General features: G+C 40.2%; 1 protein-coding gene and 1 long non-coding RNA gene across 3 annotated transcripts in view; one reads left to right on the top strand and one right to left on the bottom strand.

The window, feature by feature from the left end:
- LOC135089234 (uncharacterized) overlaps positions 1–13,937 on the top strand; it is a 15,398-nt gene extending 1,461 nt beyond the window's left edge. The window contains exons 2-11 of the mRNA XM_063984625.1: positions 2,813–3,043; positions 3,948–4,113; positions 5,247–5,383; positions 6,152–6,361; positions 8,043–8,259; positions 8,370–8,524; positions 9,062–9,301; positions 9,471–9,577; positions 10,719–10,854; positions 11,604–13,937. Coding sequence (XP_063840695.1) covers positions 2,813–3,043; positions 3,948–4,113; positions 5,247–5,383; positions 6,152–6,361; positions 8,043–8,259; positions 8,370–8,524; positions 9,062–9,301; positions 9,471–9,577; positions 10,719–10,854; positions 11,604–11,773 — 1,769 coding nt within the window. The 3' untranslated portion in view covers positions 11,774–13,937. The remainder of the gene's footprint in view (positions 1–2,812; positions 3,044–3,947; positions 4,114–5,246; positions 5,384–6,151; positions 6,362–8,042; positions 8,260–8,369; positions 8,525–9,061; positions 9,302–9,470; positions 9,578–10,718; positions 10,855–11,603) is intronic.
- LOC135089235 (uncharacterized) lies at positions 6,231–21,366 on the bottom strand. 2 transcript variants are annotated; one of them, XR_010261424.1, is made up of 4 exons: positions 21,294–21,366; positions 11,584–11,775; positions 9,530–9,670; positions 6,231–6,369 (listed from the first exon to the last, which is right to left on the bottom strand). It is a non-coding gene; the product is annotated as an uncharacterized LOC135089235 (long non-coding RNA). The 2 variants fall into 2 exon arrangements; XR_010261423.1 differs by lacking the exon at positions 21,294–21,366 and adding an exon at positions 21,000–21,224.

Consider the following 21,366-nt stretch of genomic DNA (forward strand, 5'->3'; position numbering starts at 1 on the left):
AGGAACCAAGCTACAATGCCACCGCAGACACAACAATGCCAGGATGCAGCAGACCATTCAGCTGAGGAGCCCCGTGCTGATGGTGTTGGTGAGCTGTGCACTGTGCCGCTGCAATTTAGTGGGAATGTAGCTTGTGTCACTTGTTGCTGTTTATATAGTTGGGAATAGCACATTATTGCCCACTCATAATACACATAGAGTGGTTACACATAAATACCCTGTTGCCTTTGACCTCTGCATCAACATTAAGATGAGGTCAGCATCTCCAGCCGCAGCCCCTGTTGCTCTCCTCACCCTCATTTCCCAGAGCGGCGGTGCCAGCCACACGCACACACAGGCCTCGCACAGCGGCCTTTCTGTCTACAACTATGTCGTATTTATGAGAATGAAACATAAAGCTTTCTAGTGCTGCTCTGCACTTCGCCACCTAGGCAGAACATATATACGCATTCTGATTTGTACTACTTACAGAACGATAACGTCTATGTGCATCGTATGTGTACAGGGAGGGGAGGCAGCTTGTGTTTCCCAGACATACTAAATCATTACAGAACTTGTCGTTTTCCCGAACATAATAATTGGATAACATTCTAGAACGAAGTGAGAAAAAGAATACTTCAGAATCATAAAGTCACATGTTTGTATCGTGGGATGGAAAAACGTCTCGGGTCAGGTGGTTTGTAGGTAAGTTGTACTAAGAAAATCCAGTAATGTTTTCAGTAATGTATACTGATGTGTTACCGTCAGTCAAAATGAGAATAATTTCTACAAATGAATCTCTAAACTTATTGCATTTTATTTACTCAGGTAAACAAGAAGAATAAGATCGCACCGTCAAAATCACTGGCGTCGTAGTACATCAATAGACACAGTATGGCAGTGAAGATTGTAGCGCTCTCTTTGGTGCACCTGCCAATCCTACAGTCAGTAATTGTAACATCATAAAACTCCCATGCGTAACACACTCACAGAAAAGCAAAACAGAAGTGAAGGATGCACTACATGCATGTACCAGTGCAACGGCGAATGTGTGTGGAGAGGAGGCAGTTAGAAGGCGCCAGTAAAGAGGAGGGAGAAATAAAAACAAAACCAGTCAACTCTTCATGGATGGAATGAACACGGAAATGACAAGACCACTAATCACGAAAGATGAGACAGAGTTGAAGTTTTTGTTGTATGATTCAAAGGAACAAAATTATTTCTTCATATTGCGAAGGAAAGATGGCATTTATATATCACGAGAATGATCTGTCACCGGAACACCATCTTCATGCAGCTTATGACTTGTATAAATCCTAGGAAGAGAGAAAAAAAAAAAAAAATAAAGATAACGACGCAGCAACGCAAGGTAAACAATACACTTGTAAAAAAAAAAAAAAAAAAGAAATACAACCTTATGTACACAACCTTTTACAATGTGTCTTTTATCGGGGTTATATTTCCATCACGCGTACCAAAAGTTTAATTTTATAATTATAACGATGACAATTGTTTTGGAATCCGGAGTGACGGCTGGTTTCTATTTGACTTTCCATCGCACTCTACCCTCCATTCACTCACGTAGAGGAGAATAAATTGTATGGACCTATTTAACTCTGGCTATTATGATCTAACATCCGGCAGGTCGTGTGTGTGTGTGTGTGTGTGTGTGTGTGTGCCTGCGCATGTGCGTGCGCGCGCCCGCCGATCCTCGGTTTCATAACTGTCTTAACACTAAAAACGAATGAAGGTGCTACCTTTCTTCATGAACTTGTACAGGTTTAAATGAATGTGGTAAACCGGTAAAACAAGGCTGAGGGGACGAAATAAGCCAAGATATCTTGCTATACAGCATAAGCCCAGCTCTACATGCATGAGCCAAAGTTTCCACCACAGGCACAGTGCCCGAGATCCCTCAATGAGCATTGTGCTTTATATCTCTTGTATGATAACTTCTGACGAGGAAATTAGTGTTCTAAGTACTCTAGATAGTGCAGTCTAACCACTGGGAACTGTAATGCTTTGTGTTACTGCGATAAAACCGTTTCAAAAATATCTTTACCAAAGAAATCACCATTGTCCCTATTCTGGAAAGCTTCAGCTCTCGTTGCATAGGCAGGCCACACTGATGATTGGTTGGGTTCCCAGGGACGTTTCCCCACCGATGATGCGGAGTTCTTAATAATATATGGCTAGAATCATGAAAATACCTTCAAAACCCTTGATGAGCCCGTTAAAAATAGTCACAATAGAGCATCGAAGCGTTGTGAATACTGTCCAACGCCAACAAACTATACTCGTAATGAAATAACACCAGAAAGACCATTTCTATATCTTATTGGTTCCTGGGAAAAGAAAAGGAAAATAAATAAATAAATAAAACGCGTTCTCGTTCATCAGTCAGGCAGCAACCAACAAACACATGTAGCCTCAAAAGGGGTGACTAAATCGTCTTTTGCTTGCAATAATATGTAATGGTAAGGCTGGGAGAGAAGAATTAGAAAGATAAGGAAGCAATATATAGGGCAATGAGTGGCTGCAAGGTAATGTAAATAATTTGGAAAGGACAAGAAGTGAAGGGATCAAGCTTAATCAAACATGTTTTAAAGAGACGGGAGGAAATTGGTTCTCAAAGAGTGGTGAATACCTGGAACAGACTTTTACATTCACGATGTTAGTACAGAGTTAATGGAAAACTTTAAGAGACCAGATAAATTTATGGACGGGGATGATGGGTGAGTATGCTTTATACAGGGACTGTCATGTGTTGGTCTGCTGGCTTGCAGATTCCTGTATGTTCCTAAGTAAGTTAATAACCTCTCTCCCTGTGCAGTGAGCCATGGATGCGTGATCCCCTTCGTGATGCGCGGTACATGGTTCAGCTTCGAGCACGGCAGCAACACCATCACGGACATCGACGACACCTACATGACCAACCACGGCAGTTGCGTGGCCATCAAGGTGTACCGCAACGACTTCAAGGCGCTCCTCTTCAAGCGGAACGAGTGCTACTACTGCGTGCGCTTCCACATCCGAACAGTGAACGTCCTGCAGAAGAGTGCAAGTACGTGGCCGTTTCGTCCACACCGTCACTGGTTCCTTTGATTTTCATGATGATAATGATGATGATGATGATATTATTATTATTATTATTAGTAGTAGTAGTAGTGGTGATGTATCGAATTATCTTCCTTCTTAAACACCTACTGACATAATCTTTCATTAAGTACGTATCTCCATCTTTAACTCTAGTATACACTTCTCTCTCTCTCTCTCTCTCTCTCTCTCTCTCTCTTTGTAATTCTTCGTCATTACAGCAGACTCAAGCTGATTTATTTTTTTTTCTAGGTCACTTTTTATCATCTTTATCTGACCTTTCATGTCACGCATTCTTGCAGAGGGGTCGCTTTTTTAACTATCCCCTTTGGTGACTATAACCTTCGGTAGGCTTTTCTCTCCACTCTATCTTTTTTGTTGTCCTTAGCCAGTCCCTCGCTCTTACATATAGAGACAAACATATATCATAAGTTCAATAAGACATTATATATTGTACTGATACCCACAGTTGGCGCAAGTAAAAGTATTCAAATTACCTATGAATTAAGAATAATGTTTACATTACAAATAACCAAGAAGAAATCTGACTGATACGCTCACAATAATAAAATGTGAAAGTTATCGGGATTTCCAAGATTCTGGTGACGATTCAAGTTTACAAAATCAGTGAGAAAACAACCTCTGACTTATGAAAATAATAATTCTGAGATCCCACAGCATGTCACCTAAATTATGAATCATTCTTTTCGTCGGTCTTAAGATAAAAGAAACTGCATAGTAATCATCATATTATCATTTCGTTGGACACTTTTTTTTTTTTTATATCTTCTTAACGGTGCTGGATGACATGAAAAGTTAACTGCATCCTTCATTGCTAAACTTACTACTCATAAATGTTCTCCCCCCTACAGCTGGATGCAACACCTACCGGGATAGCAAGCCGTCTCTTGAGGATGTGTGTTCCGAGCTGGACAAGGACACGCGGCTTGTCACGATGTTCAATGAGAATTATCGACCCAAGAACTGTCGCTCAGCTATTGAGGGCGTGTGGCACTTCGCTTATCAGAACAGATTTAGGTGAGGGAAGTCAAAGTACTAAAGTGCTCACTTGGCTGTTGTAAGAATACTGGGTTAGGTTTGGTTAGGTTAGGTTACTAAAGTACTCGGCTGTTGTAAGGACGCTGGGTTAGGTTTGGTTAGGTTAGGTATGGTTACTAAAGTGTTTGGTTAGCTGTTGTACAGATGCTGGGTTAGGTTTGGTTAGGTTGGGTCAGGTTACTAAAGTATTCGGTTGGCTGTTGTAAGGACGCTGGGTTAGGTTTGGTTAGGTTAGGTATGGTTACTAAAGTGTTTGTTTAGCTGTTGTACAGATGCTGGGTTAGGTTTCGTTTGGTTAGGTAAGGTTACTAAGGTGTTTGACTATTGCAAGACCAATGGGTTAAGTTTGGTTAGGTTAGGTTACTAAGGTGTTTGGTTGGCTTTTGTAGGGATGCTAGTTTGGTTTGGCTTGGTTAGGTAAGGTACTCTTTGATAGTTAATAAGCTAATAGGTAATGCACTGCCTGCACCAAAAATACATTAACAAAAGGAGAAATAGCAAGGATTCTAATTTGTTTCTCTTTAGTACACATTGCTTTCTTATTTGCTTTTTCCTACCCTATATTTATCTTTCTGGTATTCTGTATGTTTGTTAAACAAGTAGCCACAACAAAAAAAATCCATTTTGCTCTAAACTGCATCCTTGCATCCATCCCTATCCCTTTTCTCTCTCTCTCTCTCTCTCTCTCTCTCTCTCTCTCTCTCTCTCTCTCTCTCTCTCTCTCTCTCTCAAATTCATAATTCAAGGGCTTATCCCCTCACATCTTAAGGCATTATTCCTATCAGTCTGTTAATTCTACTTTGATATTGCCTGTTCTCTCTCTCTCTCTCCTTAGAATTCATTCATGTGAATTTCTTTTTTCTCATTCATCCTTATCCACTTCTCTCTCCTAAATATCCTTGCTTCCTCACATCCTTTCAGGTATCCCTCAGTTTTACATCTTGTTTCCTTCTCTGCCAACTTAGTCCCTTCATTGTGCTATTTCTGTCTTTTTCTTCATTTCCTTCCATGCCCATACATGCTCTTGTCTCTTGCCACACTTCCTTATCCTATATTTTCATCCCTAACAGCTCACTCCTTCTGTCTCACTCCCTCATGGTCTTCCTCTACAGTTTCACAGGAGAATGTAACCACCCGGAGGCCAAGATCCGGTCGTGCCAGGAGCCTGGTAACCAGTTCCTCATTGCCAACCAGAAATTCAACCTGACTTTCAAAAAATGCGAGGGTATTAAGGAATCTTTTGAAGGAAGTAAGTATTGACTAACTGAACTTCATGTAATGGTGTAGTAATGCATTTTACGCACTAACACAATGCAGGCAAAGAAGTGTACAACAATTCATTAAAAATAGCTGGCTCACTAATGGCCACTTGAAAATATATGAATGAGAGTTTAAAAATGTACTCATCACTTTAGTTGCTATTTGTCTGCCATGTTTGCAAGCCCTTTTTAATGCATGCCATGAAAGAATTTTAGACAAATGCAATAGTAAGATTAGTTGTCATTCATGCTTCATTTTTTTTATTACAAAATCTGTTTTTACCCCTATTTAATGCATCAGCTGGGTGGAGTGGGAGACCATGAAAGAAACATAACATTTCATATTTAATCAAGCACATGAATGAAGCAAGTCATATTTTTCTATATTTTACTTGATTGACCAAAGTATTAGAACAAAATATTGTAGAGGCAGAACAGCCAAAGCTGACCTATGTCCATGTAAGGAGTAGCAATCACTAACGGCTCAGCTGATAACAAGTTGTGTATGTTGAGTGTCGTGCCACAGGTTCAATCACTCAGCCACTTCCTTTCATGGCTACTCTTAGATACAGTTTTCACTGTTTCAGAACTACATTTATGCAGGTGTACCTGAATGCACACTTCCCAATTACTGATCACCAACCCCACCACCATTGCTAACTCCCACCCAGTCCCCACCAATGCCATAATTTCACACGGTCATCACAACCATTCCTAACTCCTACCAAATCACCACCACCACCACTCACCCAAACCAGCCAAGGAGTTCTCGTGTCTGGGTGACTGGTTTGTGGGGAAGAATCATTTCTTTGCGGCCGCCAACACCAAGGAATCAAGGAAGGATGAGAAGTACCGCTGCTTTGTGCGTAACCGTGATGATGACCTGTACATGGGCCACTCCATCACTCCTGAGTGCTCCGTGCTCAAGACACCAGAGAACAGTCCGTTCAGGTTCCGCATGACTCCAGGTAAGGTGCTGGAGGAGGGGACGGATTAAAGATAATGACATTAAAGGTAATGGGAAGGTATGGGTGAATATTCTGAGAGTGGTGAGACAAATATATATATATATATATATATATATATATATATATATATATATATATATATATATATATATATATATATATATATATATATATATATATATATATATATATATGAATAAAAAAAAGTGAAAATAGGTTGAAAGAAAGTTGACAGAAAAAGGGAACAAAATTACATGATTAAAAAAAAGTAAGAAAACTGATAAGTTTTCATAATTTAAAATACAAGTAAATAATACCATGAAACAAATCATAACTGCTATTAATGAACATCATTATACTGACAAGGAAATGTTTGTCCTGCATCTGTGTGACACTAGCTTTCACTGTTTATCTCCATGAAGCCTCACTCTCATTGGGAGTGTCCCTGAAGGGCATCACCAAATCAAAAGAGTGTCTATCTGCCTCCACTCTTCTTCCTCTTTGTTTCAAGCACTCTGCCTCATCTCTACTTGCACCTCTTTCACACATACTCTCCCTAACTTAGTCCAATTTCACTCGCACATTATAAACTCTTCATCATCTCAATATGGCTCAACCATTTATGTCTGTTTCTTTTCACTTTGGAGGTTTGGTATGACCATACATGGCACCAATCTCAAGTTATATTATGATGTTTACTTTATAGGCATACAGGCCTAAGGAAACACTGAGCACCTAACAGTTCACAGGCCTGAGACATAATTATTGGAATACTTTGCTGGAGTTGTCTGCATTGAAGTAGGGAATAGGCTGATGTGTGGAGTGGTTGGTTGCTGTGCTGGTGTGTGACTGATCTTGAACACTCTCAGTGTGCACCTATAAGCACTCACATAAGGGGTTTGGATCCTATTTGACCCTGGATCCTTGTTAATTAACCCACTCTGAAGTGTTTCTTAATTTTGAATTGACAGTTATCACCCTTCACTAACACTAATATTTTGTCAGGAACTGATATGTTTCTGACATCGTCCATCCCACCACTCTTCACCACTCCTTTTGCTGAGATGTTTATATCATATCCCTGTTATGTAATCTCATTGTTCTCATCTACCTAACTTGGCACTCCACATGCCCCTCTCCACAGCATGCAGTCTTGACTCCTGTGCTATATTCCATGTCCAAGTCTCTGATCCTTACATCACTGCTGGAAGGATACCATGCGGCCATCACATGAACTCTTTTCTTTGATGAAAATAACCTACAAAGCTAAACTAACAAGAGTATAATTCTGAAAACATACTAGAATCAATGCTAATCTTATTGTCAAGCCTAGAAATGACCATACACACCTTCCTTTAACACTTTTCAAATATGCTGAATTAATGCAAAACACTAATGTCAGTATTCTGAAAAATTTCACTTTATATTAGATAAATTTTTGGTATGTTTCAATAAGTAAAACACTGTATCTGCTTATTGGCTACCCATAATGCATTTGTATTTTTCTGTTAATCACTTGGTTATGGAGATGTAAATGGAGTTACTGTGATATTCATCTGATATATTTTGTTATTCAAAACGTTTTGTCAAAATGTTTTTCATTGGAATTCTTCTCCATACTTTACTTATTATGTCTGCACAGCTGAGCAGACCATAAATTCTATTTTATTTTATTTCACAGTCAAGCAGGAAACAGTCACTCCCGGATGTCTGCTGCCAAAGAACTTCACTGGCGACTGGGTGAACACAGCACACACAGAGGCAGATGTCATGATCAACCAGACGCACATCATTGAGACGACATACCCAGACATTGGCCGCTACCGACGTACTATTTATGTCTGCAGGGAACAGAGGGACAACCGATACATGATGGCAAGGCTCAACATTGATGGCTGGTGGGTTGCTTGGTCATTTGGATTGTGTGAGATTGCTTAGAAGTGGAAACAAGTTAAGCTGATCAGAAGTAATCTTGGTAATATACTAACTCACTCACTCTTTCACTCAGTCAAAAAGACTACGTGTGCTTTGAGTTTGTGCCTCGTCACCACAACATCATCAGGTTCAGGAAAGGTCTTGAGATGATCCGAGAGGACTTCTCCACTGTCTGCTCCTACATCCAATTCAAGAGTGACCGGGAGTGGAATTATGACCTCATGTTGGGTGAGTGTTTACTTCACTCTTTTTGCCTTTTATCCACTTTGCTAATTTTTCATATATGTATTTAATGTTTCTCTACTTGGCAGATTAATCTTTTATAAATGTGTACTTAATGATTTGTGTCTTTGCCCCTTTCCTGTGTAGGACAAAGAGCTGTACGTTTTTTCTATTTACTCACATATCAGTACCTCTTTGCATAATGCATTTTTCATTGAATCCAAACTTATGAAAAAATTAATTCCTCTCATATATTCATATAGTTTAGTATGGATTCATACTCTTGTGAATGGTTTGTGTATACATTTTGTGAATACCTCAAATTTCAATAGAAATATTAGCTGCTTACACCTTTCAACTTTTATAATACTATTCTTCTCAACACATTTATAGTAAAGTTAGTTCTTGTGAATTTTGCAAACTGCCCATAATTTTGTAAATTTTGCACAGTCTGTAATTTCTAAAGATTTTAGAGTTTCAACATTTCACTCTTTTGCATCATTCCTTCATGTGTTGTAATCACCTGTCCATTGGTTTTGCCAGCCAGAGACCCAGTGCCTGTGAAGTGCCCCATTGCTGGCAAATTCAACTTTACCCAGAAGGGAGAGGTGCAATTTGAAACACGAGTCCTTGGGGGTGTGACCAAGACTCCATGGGATGACATTCATTGCAGGGAAAACATCTCTGACCTCTCAGTGTGTGACAAGGATCAGAAAGAAATTTGGATTGATGCTCACTACTGCATTACTGTGGATGCATATGGCCGACACATGGATATTTACAGTAAGTGATGGGAGCTGACAGAATGAGTCATATAGTAGTACAGTGCCACCAATGATGCTTATGTAATTAATATAGATGTTACATATTACAATAAAGAAACTACAGAAATTAAGATCATTAAAAGAGAAGAGGTAGAGGGATGGCCACTGACATCTCCTTCCACTCACAGCTGATCCGGACTATAAGCTGAAATGCATCGGGTACTGGAAGGAGAATCTCAAGTCATACCTGATCACCTATGATGAACTTGATCCATACTCCAAGTACAGATGTTGGGTGAGTACACTTGCTTGCAGTAATTGCAGTGATAGTAACTGTGATGTTGTATGGAGGAGACAGGACTGACCCTCACCACATCACACCTTGCACCTGAAAGTATGGTGTAGTGAGGAATGGTCTTCTCTTCCATGGTGACTTAATATGTGATGAAATACTAGTGAATGTATGTATGAAGATGCCTTGCCCTGGTCAGCACTACATAAGAGAGACATCAGTTTTGATATATTGATAGACCCTTCACTAAAAACTCACCCATAGATGATTCAGGGTTTGCTCCTCCCTCTCCTCCACTGTTCATTAAGATCCTTTGCAATAATGTTTTCTTTGCCCTCACTGCCTTGGGGTTTTCCCAATTGTTCTCCAGAACTGTGCCTCTGTGCTTGCACCTTGCCCAATCAAACTCTACCATCCATCTATCAACATCTACCTTTCCTTCCTGCTGGAAGTTTGCCAACATTCAGTCTGTTCCTAAAAAATGTAACCACTCTAATCTTTCAAACTACTACCCTACTGCTTTAATTTCCTGCCTTTCTAAAGTTTTTGGGTCTATCCTCAACAGGGAGATTCTTAAACATTTTACTTCACAGCTTTATATCTGATCACCAGTATGGGTTCTGTTGTGGCTGCTCTGGTGTAAACTTCTAGTTTTGACATATTCCATATTTTCTTCCCCTCCATCTTCTCCATTAGTATATTTAACACACATTAATAGTACATTTCATATTGTTATGCTCCCTTTGGGCTATCATGGAAGCATTGAGTTATAAATCTGAAGGCAGGATAACCGCAGGGTCATAACTGGGATTGTATCCCTGGCAAGACACTCAAGATAATGCAATTTTAATAAATTACCAATTAGACCAAGATGATCATCAAGGCTTGAGTGGATTTGATTGACTTTGACTAATATTTCACTATCAGTTTAGTATTGACAGTCACTTGCTAATCCTTCATTCCATTCTTTTTCTTTTCTTCAAACATTCCACTACTATTCCACATTATAAAGTGATTACTAATGAATCTTATTCTTGCTCTAATAGTGTAGCTTGATTCTGGCAGTTATTTATTCCTCTTCTCTTCAGTTTCTTATATGTTAAAATCATTACAGCAACTCAGCAAAATGTTTCCTCCTTTTCAGGTGTACCAGAGAGCAGATTTGAATAAGGTACTCATGTCACAAAGTGTTGGGCCGTTTTGTAACCTTGGCCAGACGGTCCTGAGTACAAACAATGGGGCAGCAGTCATCCTTAACATGGTGGAGTATGAGAGAGAGCGTGAGTATGCACAGTTTCAGTCATTTTATTCTTTCTAAAGCAACAAAATAGGGTTGGCCATGAGCTATTGCATGAATCTAAGGAAAACTTGTCTGGTAGATAGTTTAAAAAAGAAAAGTTTCGGGTAAAGAGAAGTTTCAGGTGAAAGCCATGATTTTTTTTTACCCTTCTCAACAGAGAGCACTTTGTTGGAAAATGAAGAGCAGAAGGGGAAAAATTATTTAAAAGTTTTGTATTTTAAGGAACATTCTTAGTTCACTGAGTGTGTTCCTACTTATAAAGTCCTGACAGTACTTTTAGTTTGATTAAGTTAACTGTCATGCATTTATCAAAAGTACTCCACTGTCCATAAGAAAGTACATGTATATATGTCACTGATCACTGAGCTCCAGTGATGGCATCATCATGGCACCAGATATGCTGGCAAAGTGTTAGTACTTTGAAAAGATGATGCCTTTCACTAATGATATAAATGTATTATCTGAACATTACTTACCCGGAAATTGAATAAATTATAAAAGAAAAAATATATTGTACTGCAAAGTATGGAAATTATTTATTTTGATATTCTATAAATAAAAATGAATTGGGAAGTTACTTCTAATGGTGTCCTGCACTTGTCATCCCGCATCCAGAATATCCAAAACAAATAAACATCTTAAAAAAAAAAAAAGAAAAGAAAGACACTTGCCCTACTTTGTCTCCATATGAAAATAACAAGAGGCTTACTGTACTTTTCCCTCTCCCAGATGACCGCTGTCCCATGCACTTTGATGATGGCGACAACCCCTGGAAGGAGCCTGGATCCAACATCCATGTGTTCAGGTTCCAAGACCCCAGCACTGCTTCCTTGGCCACAACCCTCTCAGGGATGCTTCTCTTCACACTCCTCTCCCTCCATCTCATCCACTTTGGTTGAGTCTGTAAGGTGTGAGGAGATATCAAAAATAAATATCAATGTCATAATCTAAAGATACTTTAGGGTCAAGACTTATAGGTCACTGCCATGGATGTTACTATGGATATCCAGATGTACATAATCCCTAAAGAGGAGAAAAGAATTATCTAGTTTCTGCAACTTCTTCTCATTATCCAGTTTAGAAGTGGAAACTCTCAAAAAGCTTTTGTACAAAGGAAGTTTACCTACAAGAAAAAATTGATTACAAAAAACTAGCATTACATATCAGGGAGCAGTTTCATATTGGCACTGTTTGTCAGTTTTAATTACCGAAGCAGCCACTGTACTGTTAGTAGCATGGTACAGGTGAATAAGGTTTGCCAAGGTAAGATTTATTTATTTTTTGATGGCAGGAAAGCCAACTGGTAGATTACCATATACCCATAAATGCATAGGATAAAATTTGGTATGTAAAGCTAAGTCAATATCATACCACATTTGAAAAGAGAAGAGAAAAAAAAATAGAAGAAAAGTGGGAGTTGCTCATACTTTTGTTTCCATTAGTGCCATCTAGGTATGTGTCTCCTGTCACTGGTAATGAGCAACACTGAAGTAGTTTTGTGTTACATATCGCTATATGTTTGTCCAGCAAGACAAAACTTGTGCGCTGAGAGGTGACCATTCCTAATGCAACTGTTCCATCCCTTCACATTCCGTCCATTACATTTAAGTTCTTGTCACACAAAATGATGTTGATATCTAGTAACAAAAAACAATTGATAATGAAATACTGTGGTCATCAGTACATACTGTACAGACATCCCAGTGATAAATTAGTTTTTTGCATTTTTACAAGATATAGTGTACACAGGTACTTTTCATCTCAAGATTTGTACACATAAGGCTCATAATGAATCACAAAGTTTTATCTTATATACACAATATTGTAATAATGGTATGGGTAATTTTCAGTCTTCACTACAGCTGCACAAAGACTAGTAATGTAGTTGTGTGAACACAGTGCAAACTAATTAATTAAAGTGTATAGAGACACTTTCAGCTCAATTCAAGTGCAAATACTTTCACATTTCGGAGTATTGGGAAGAATGTTTGTGTAATAATAAAGTGTCTTCCATAACCTTCAATGAAAATCTGTTTGTCACAAATACTGCTGTTTTCATACACTTTCATATGATAATTTTAATCATTCCGGCTTACATATGTATTGAGGAAATGTTTCTCAGGAAAGAAAAAAATATATATATATATATATATATATATATATATATATATATATATATATATATATATATATATATATATATATATATATATATATATATAATGGAATACCAAAATTGTCATGAAATAAAAATCTTCTGTGTAAAGAATATAATGATGTGGTATGATACAGTAAAAAGACACTGACAGGGTCATTTAGTGTGCCTTAAGAGGACGAACTCGAAAATCAGATTAATAGAATATCAAAGTATGAAAAAAGATAAATTTCATGCCCTTTGTAATTTCATGTGTGTGTGTGTGTTGCGGCTTCATCTTCCTACTTGACCAAATGTTAAGAATATTAACTTCACTGGCTCTTATTGATATATATATATATATATATATATATATATATATATATATATATATATATATATATATATATATATATATATATATATATATATATATATATATATATATATATATATATATATATATATATATATATATATATATCTTTGTAAATTGTATAACAATATACGCATATCAAGTAAGAGTACTATCTGAGAAAAATGTTGCCACCTACTACAGAAATATGCTAAAAAGTATTAAGTGAAAGCAGCAACAAGTGTCTGACACTGCTGGATAAAACGTACTGAGCTCCAGTGACGGCATCATTATGGCACCAGATACGCTGGCCAAGTGTTACTGCTTTGCAAAGATGATGCCTTTCACTAATGATATGAATGTATTCTCTGAACATTACTTACTCGGGAATTGAATAAATTATATACCTAGGGAAGAAAGATATGTATAAGGTGTAGTTATCTTACATTAACCAAGTGACGTCACCTCTTGCATAATACCGTTACGGAATTTTTTTTTTTTCCAGGATTGTCACTCTTCAGCTCCCTATCATTTCTTGTATATTGTTTTGCAAATAAATGCAAATATTTCTAACCATCCTGTGTCTGATATCCTGCATCCCACATTTTATACCACAATACGTACTTGATGTGGAGATAGTAGTGGTGCCTTGCCTTGTTTGGCACCAGATGATCTTCTCACCTCATTTCAAGTGTACTACATTAATCATTCTTGCTGTGAATATCCTTTCCTTGTTCCACACACACACACACACTTAACACAGCAAACGACTAAAAACAAAGCATCACCAGAAAATAAATACACAGACGGCTCCCTACATGATGAAGCAGTTTTCCTATCTATATTTCCAACAAAAGTGACATTTGTCATCCTTTTCTCATGGCAGCTGTCATTGGCTAGAGCTGCTGCTCTGACGTGTATCTTAGGTCGCCTTCCTCTACCCCTCCACATTCCCATTCCCATGAATCCCGTCCCTCTTCCCCACCCTCATGCTTCTCATTCCTCCTTCACCGCCACCTCACCCTCTCTCTCTTAACCTGCACATTCATGACAGTATACACACACACACACACACACACATACCACGAGTAGCTTGGAGCTTGCAGCACGGAAAGGGTGGTAGTGAGAGGCATTCCCTTGGACTTCCAGATTAATTACTGGAGAGCAAGGAAAGATGAAAGATACAAGTTGTCCTGCCATTACAATTTGAACAAAGTAATCGTAAATATCAGGATTTTTAGTCTTTATCTCCAACAACTCTCAGTTACCATATATATATATATATATATATATAGAGAGAGAGAGAGAGAGAGAGAGAGAGAGAGAGAGAGAGAGAGAGAGAGAGAGAGAGAGAGAGGCAGGCTTGGAGGTGATTGGAGGGGATATGAGGAACGTAGAAACAAGGATGTAGTGGGGTTGACAAAGGAGGTGTGGCGTAATTGACACGTCACGACTTCTGGCCTATGACATTTACCTAATAAAATCCTTTGAGTTGACATGTCGCTTTAGCTAAAAATATGGGTAGGAAGCCTGCTTCATCAACCAGGGAACCAAAGGAGTACATACACTTATTTAAGCGCACATACATTTATACATTTATATACACACACACACACACACACACACTCACTCTCACAACACTCTTGCCCCGCGGACTGGAAGACATCTTACGTCACTCCCATCCCCAAACCTTCCAGTCCTCAGTCACTCAATGACCTCAGGCCAGTCTCTATCACTCCCATCCCTAGCCTTATTTGTGAAGATTTTGTATATGACTGGGCATACACCAAAATTTGTAACACCGTGGATATCAGACAATTCGGAAATATTAAAGCCACCTCCACCTCACATTACCTGACCAGCTTCCTTGAATTCATCCACAGCCACCTGGACAAGCGTAACACCTCTCTAGCTGTTGCTTTTGTCGACTTCAAAAAAGCCTTTGATCTAGTTGATCACACTGTTGTCATCAGCAAGGCAGTAAGTCTGGGTCTCCCTCCTAATCTGATAGCGTGGCTAGCCGACTTCCTCACAGGGAGACGTCAGGCCGTTCGCTATCAGGGCTCTGTCTCTAATTTCCAACAGCTGACATGTGGAGTCCCCCAGGGGACCAAGATGGGTCCTCTATGCTTCCTCCTCCTCATCAACGACGCCCTCACCGACACCCCCCATCGCTGGAAGTATGTGGACGACTGCACCGTGGGCGTCCCAGTTTCCAACAAGAACCCGGACTACTCGCCACTGCAAGCAATTCTGGAGCGACTGCAGACGTGGACAGAGGAGAGCAGGATGACCATCAACCACAGCAAAACTGTGGTGATGCATTTCTGTACCTCCTCTGTACCAGTGTCCCCTCCCCGGCTCACAGTGGGCCCTCACCCCCTCCAGGTGGTCCAATGTGCCAAGCTTCTCGGAGTCACGGTGGACGACCAGCTGACCTGGAAGCAGCATGTCGCCAGCACCGTGAGATCAGCTACCTACAGGCTGTACATGCTGCGCAGACTCAGGTCGCTGGGGACGCCGACAGATGAGTTAAGGGGGGTGTACCTTACCTTCATCCTCCCCAAACTCATGTACGCCTCCCCAGCGTGGTCCTCCTCCCTCACACACACTCAACAGCTACAGCTAGAGAGTGTGCAGAAAAGGGCGTGCAGGGTCATCCTTGGCCCTGCATACACCACCTATGAAGAAGCCCTGACCACCCTGAGTCTGTCCAGAATACCGAGAGGCTCTGGAGAAGTTTGGGAAGGGACTACTGCATCATCCGCGTCTCAGAGACATGCTGCCGCCCGACGCGCCTCGCCCTGTCCGTGCCACCAGACACCACAACAAAATAACGCCCCTGAAGGCGCCGCGCACGGACCGGTACAGACTCAGTGCGATTCCCACCATCGTGTGAGCCATCAATCAATAGTATTTCCCTCCTAGATTAGTCTTACCGTTAGGATTAATGTTAAGTTTTTCCCCATCCCCTATGTACATTTTCAGTTTGTCAACTGCCTAAATAATAAACCGTTTATTATTATTATTATTATTATTATTATTATTATTATTATTATTATTATTATTACACAGGTTCACAAGTAAATAAACAGACAAACGAACAAACACGTTGATGAAGTTGATTTGTACACGCAAATTGGTTTGCAAACACACACACATACACACGTAAAAAAATAACATACATACAAGGTAAATTAAACAATAAAGTTAACACACACACACAACACACCAACATAATATCCTTGGCTCCCCGACCTGCCTAGCCCCGCCGATCCCCGCCTTGTTCCGCCGCGGCTAAGGTAACTATTTCCCGTCACATATTTAGCGTAATTTCGAAGGTTTTGCAGGTGTTTCCGTGTAGGAGTGTGTGAAGAAGGTGGAGATGGAGGGGAGAGGAGGAGTGTGAGGGGAAGGAGAGAGAGGAGGTACTGAGGAGAGGTATAAAAAACTACTTCGGCTTTATATATATATATATATATATATATATATATATATATATATATATATATATATATATATATATATATATATATATATATATATATATATATATATATATATATATATATATATATATATATATATATATTAATAAGTTTTGCATTCATCTGATATTTAATTTATTAATAGAAAAGTAAATGACTACTGCTTCCGTGTCAGAGACCCGTCTTTGTATACCGAGCGCATTACAGAAGTTATAGTGTCTGGCATGGAGGCGTACATTTCTCACTCTTTTTCTCGACCTGAACCTTCCAAACCTTGGTTTAACACAGCTTGTTCTCGTGCTATACATGATAGAGAAGTGGCCCACAAAAGGTACTTGAGCCTTCCATCACCAGAATCTCATTCACTTTATACTTCTGTCCGGAACCATGCCAAGTCTGTTCTCCAACTAGCCAAAAAACTCCTTCATTAACAGTGTCAAAACCTTTCAAGATCTAATTCCTCTCGTGATTTCTGGCATCTAGCCAAAAACATCTCCAATAACTTTGCTTCTTCTTTCCCTCCTTATTTATGCTATCACATCTATCTCTAAAGCTGAACTCTTCGCTCAAACCTTTGCTAAAAACTTTACCTTGGACGATTCAGGGCTTGTTCCTTCCTCTCCTCCACCCTCTGACTTCTTCATGCTACCTATTAAAATTCTTCGCAATGATATTTTCCATGCTTTCGCCGGCCTAAACCCTCGGAAAGCTTATGGAGCTGATAGGGTCCCTCCTATTGTTTTCTGAAACAGCGCCTCCGTCCTAACATTTTGCCTAGTAAAATTTTTTCAGCTTTTTCTGTCAACAGCTATCTTTCCTTCTTGCTAGAAGTTTGCCTACATTCAGCCTGTTCCTAAAAAGGGTGACCGTTCTAATCCCCCAAACTACCGTTCTATTGTTTTATTTTCCTGCCTATCTAAAGTTTTTGAATATATCCTCAACAGGAAGATTCTTAAACATCTATCACTTCATAGCCTCCTATCTGATCGCCAGTATGGGTTCCGTCAAGGCTGCTCTACTAGTGATCTTCTGGCTTTCCTTACCGAGTCTTGGTCTTCCTCTTTTTAGAGATTTTGGTGGAACTTTTGCTGTTGCCTTAGTCACATCAAAAGCCTTTGGTAGAATCTGGCACAAAGCTTTGATTTCCAAACTGCTCTACTACGGCTTCTATCCTTCTCCCTGTAATTTCATCTCAAGTTTCCTTTCTGACCATTCTATTGCTGCTGTGATAGATGGTTACTGTTCTTCCTAAACAGTGGTGTTCCTCAGGGTTGTCCTGTGACCAACTCTCTTCCTATTGTTCATCAATGACCTTCTAAACCAAACTTCTTGTCATATCCACTCCTACGCTGATGATACCACCCTGCACTTTTCCACGTCTTTTCATAGACGTCCAACCCTTCAGAAAGTAGACAGTTCACGCAGAGAAGCCACAGAACGCCAGACTTCTGATCTCTCCAAAATTTATGATTGGGGCAGAGCAAACTTGGTATTGTTCACTGCCTCAAAAACTCAATACCTCCATCTATCAACTTGACACAACATTCCACACAACTATCCCCACATCTTCATTGACACTCAACTGCCCCCCTCATCTACACTGAACATCCTCGGTCTGTCCTTTTCTTATAATCTAAACTGGAAACTTCATATCTCATTCTTAGCTAAAACAGCTTCTATGAAGTTAGGTGTTCTGAGACGTCTCCGCCAGTTTTTCTCACCCTTCCAGCTGCTAACTCTGTACAAGGCCCTTATCCGTCCATGTATGGAGTATGCTTCACATGTCTGAGGGAGTTCCACTCATACCGCTCTTTTAGACTGGGTGGAATTAAAAGCTTTTCGTCTCATCAACTCTCCTCTAACTGACTGTCTTCAGCCTCTTTCTCATCGCTGCAATGATGCATCTCTTGCTGTCTTCTACTGTCTATTTTCATGCTAACTGCTCTTATCCTGCTAACTGCATGCCTCCCCTACTCCCGCGGCCTCGCTTCACAGGAGAAGGAGGAGGAGGAGGAGGAGGAATGGAGGGAGTGAAGGAGCAGGAGGAGGAGAAATGGAAGGGGAGGAGCTGGAGGAGGAGGAGGAGGAGGAGGAGGAGGAGGGGAGGAGGCGGAGGAGGAGGAATGGATGAGGAGGGGATTTTCTCTCTCTCTCTCTCTCTGGATGATTTCATTAAGTGTGGGCGTGGGTAAAGACGCGCAGTTTTCCTACCTATATTTCTAACAAATGTGGCGTCTGTCATCCTTTTCTCATGGCAGCTGTCTTTGGCTAGAGCTGCCTCTGACGTGAACCTTAGGCCTACCTTCTTCCTCTCCCCCTCCACATCTCCCTTCCCGTCCCTCATGCTTCTCATTCCTCCTTCACCCCCACCTCTCTCTCTCTCTCTCTCTCTCTGATGATAAAACTTATTCTATAGAAATACAAAAAAGTAAAAAACATCAACACCTACGGGTACATTCTAGTTACAGTCCATTTACTAAACAAAGATGAGTATAATGTAATCTAAGTTGTCGCTTACGCTTACAAGAGGCAAGACAGCCTCTTGAAGCTTTTATTCTCCCACCCCCGTCACCCTCATCTTTCTCTCCAGAGGTTAATTCATAGATCCAAGGGAATGGTGACTTCTTCACCACCCTCCACCTGCACTATGTGTGTGTGTGTGTGTGTGTGTGTGTGTGTGTGTGTGTGTGTGTGTGTGTTACACTGTATATACTGTCCTGAATGAGAGAGAGAGAGAGAGAGAGAGAGAGAGAGAGAGAGAGAGAGAGAGAGAGAGAGAGAGAGAGAGAGAGAGAGAGAGAGAGTTACACTGTATATACTTCCCTGAATGGGGGAGACAAAGATAGTAAACGGTGTGAGACCAAGTGTAACTTTAGGTTCCCTCTCTTCACCTGGTTCTGCTTCCCCGTCTCTCTCTCTTTCTCTCTTAACCTGCACATTCATGACAGTATATAACACACACACACACACACACACACACACACACATCACGCGTAGCTTGGAGCTTGCAGCATGGGAAGGATGGAGGTGAGAGGACAGCATTCCCTTGGACTTACAGAGTAGTCACGGAAAGATGAAAAATACAAGAAACTGTTCTGCCATTACGATTTTAACAAAGTAATCGTACATATCAGGATGTTTAGTCTTTATTTCCAAGAAATTTCAATTACCAGAGAGAGAGAGAGAGAGAGAGAGAGAGAGAGAGAGAGAGAGAGAGAGAGGGGGGGGGGGGGAGGTAATAGGAAGGGTATGAGAAATGTAGAAACAATGAAGGAGTGGGGATGAAGAGGCGGACATAGACTGGGGTTGAGAAAAGTGTGGCTTACACATCACGACTTCTGGCCAATCCTTGAGTTGACATGTCGCTTTAGCTACAAATAAGGGTAGGAAGGCTGCTTCATTAAGTAGGGAGCTGTCTGTACATACATATTAGCCTTTAACGCTAGAAGTGAGCTACAAAATTTCAGACTGCAAAGCGTGAGACAAAATCTTTTAGTGGCTTTTAGCAAAGTCTGTCAGTGTTACTATTTTATGTTAGGTTTTGGCTTTGTGTCAGCGGTTGCTTGCAGTGAGGTGTGATGACTTTCAAGAATACTGTTTAGACCGGTGGTTCTCAAATTAGGGGGCGTGAGGAGAATGCAAAAGTGGAAGAGACAGAAGTCATCTATCCAAAAACCATTGTTTAAAAAGTCTATTATGAAATTACTTCAGGAACAAGTATCTGTCCTGACACGTGCAAGGCAGCAGCCCCACCTCACTGAAACAAGCGACTGAAACCACAAAATTTACTGAACAGTGTATATCGTGGTTTAAGTTATTTGGTTAAGTTGCAGTATTTCTTAATAAGAAGTCCACCCCTCATTCCTCACCCAGTCTCCCCTAACCCCGAAACAAGCTTGAGATCCTGTGGGAATCGGGGATTTTGGGGGGACGGATGAAAAATAAGTGAAATATGGGCGTTCAAAAATGTAAGAAAATTTATCTTAATATTTCGAATTTCCCTAACCTAACTTAGCATAATCTAACACAACCTAACTTATTAACCTAGCATAACCTAACCTAATCTAACTGGAAGTGCTGCGTCCCCCGTCCATCCCTGGACCCTTAACCTAACGAGGGACTTCAAAAATTATACCGTTATGCCTTACCGGGCGAGCTACTGATGTGTTACCGATGTGATGTGGGGATTCTCAGGGAAATGGAGGTGGGTAGAGTTTGGCGACTTCCTTAATGAATATATGGAACCTCTTCTTTACACCTGCATATCGCAACTTAAACATTTCTTTCGCTAAATATCCCACATAATGACTTTTTTCTGCCGAACACTGGCACTTTTCGCTTCACCTCCCTCCACTGGCTAGCCATATTAACAAATGACGGTGAGCCTCTATCAGAACGCCTGACGTGTCTCTAATACAAGTGAAAAGTATAACTGAACCTACCCTGGAAAGCTGCAATTGGTGGCCTCACGAATGGCAGCGCGTGATTGGAGGGATCAGCTCTATAGATACCATG

Source organism: Scylla paramamosain, chromosome 32 (assembly GCF_035594125.1).
Source record: "Scylla paramamosain isolate STU-SP2022 chromosome 32, ASM3559412v1, whole genome shotgun sequence".
Taxonomy (NCBI): Eukaryota; Metazoa; Arthropoda; class Malacostraca; order Decapoda; family Portunidae; genus Scylla; species Scylla paramamosain.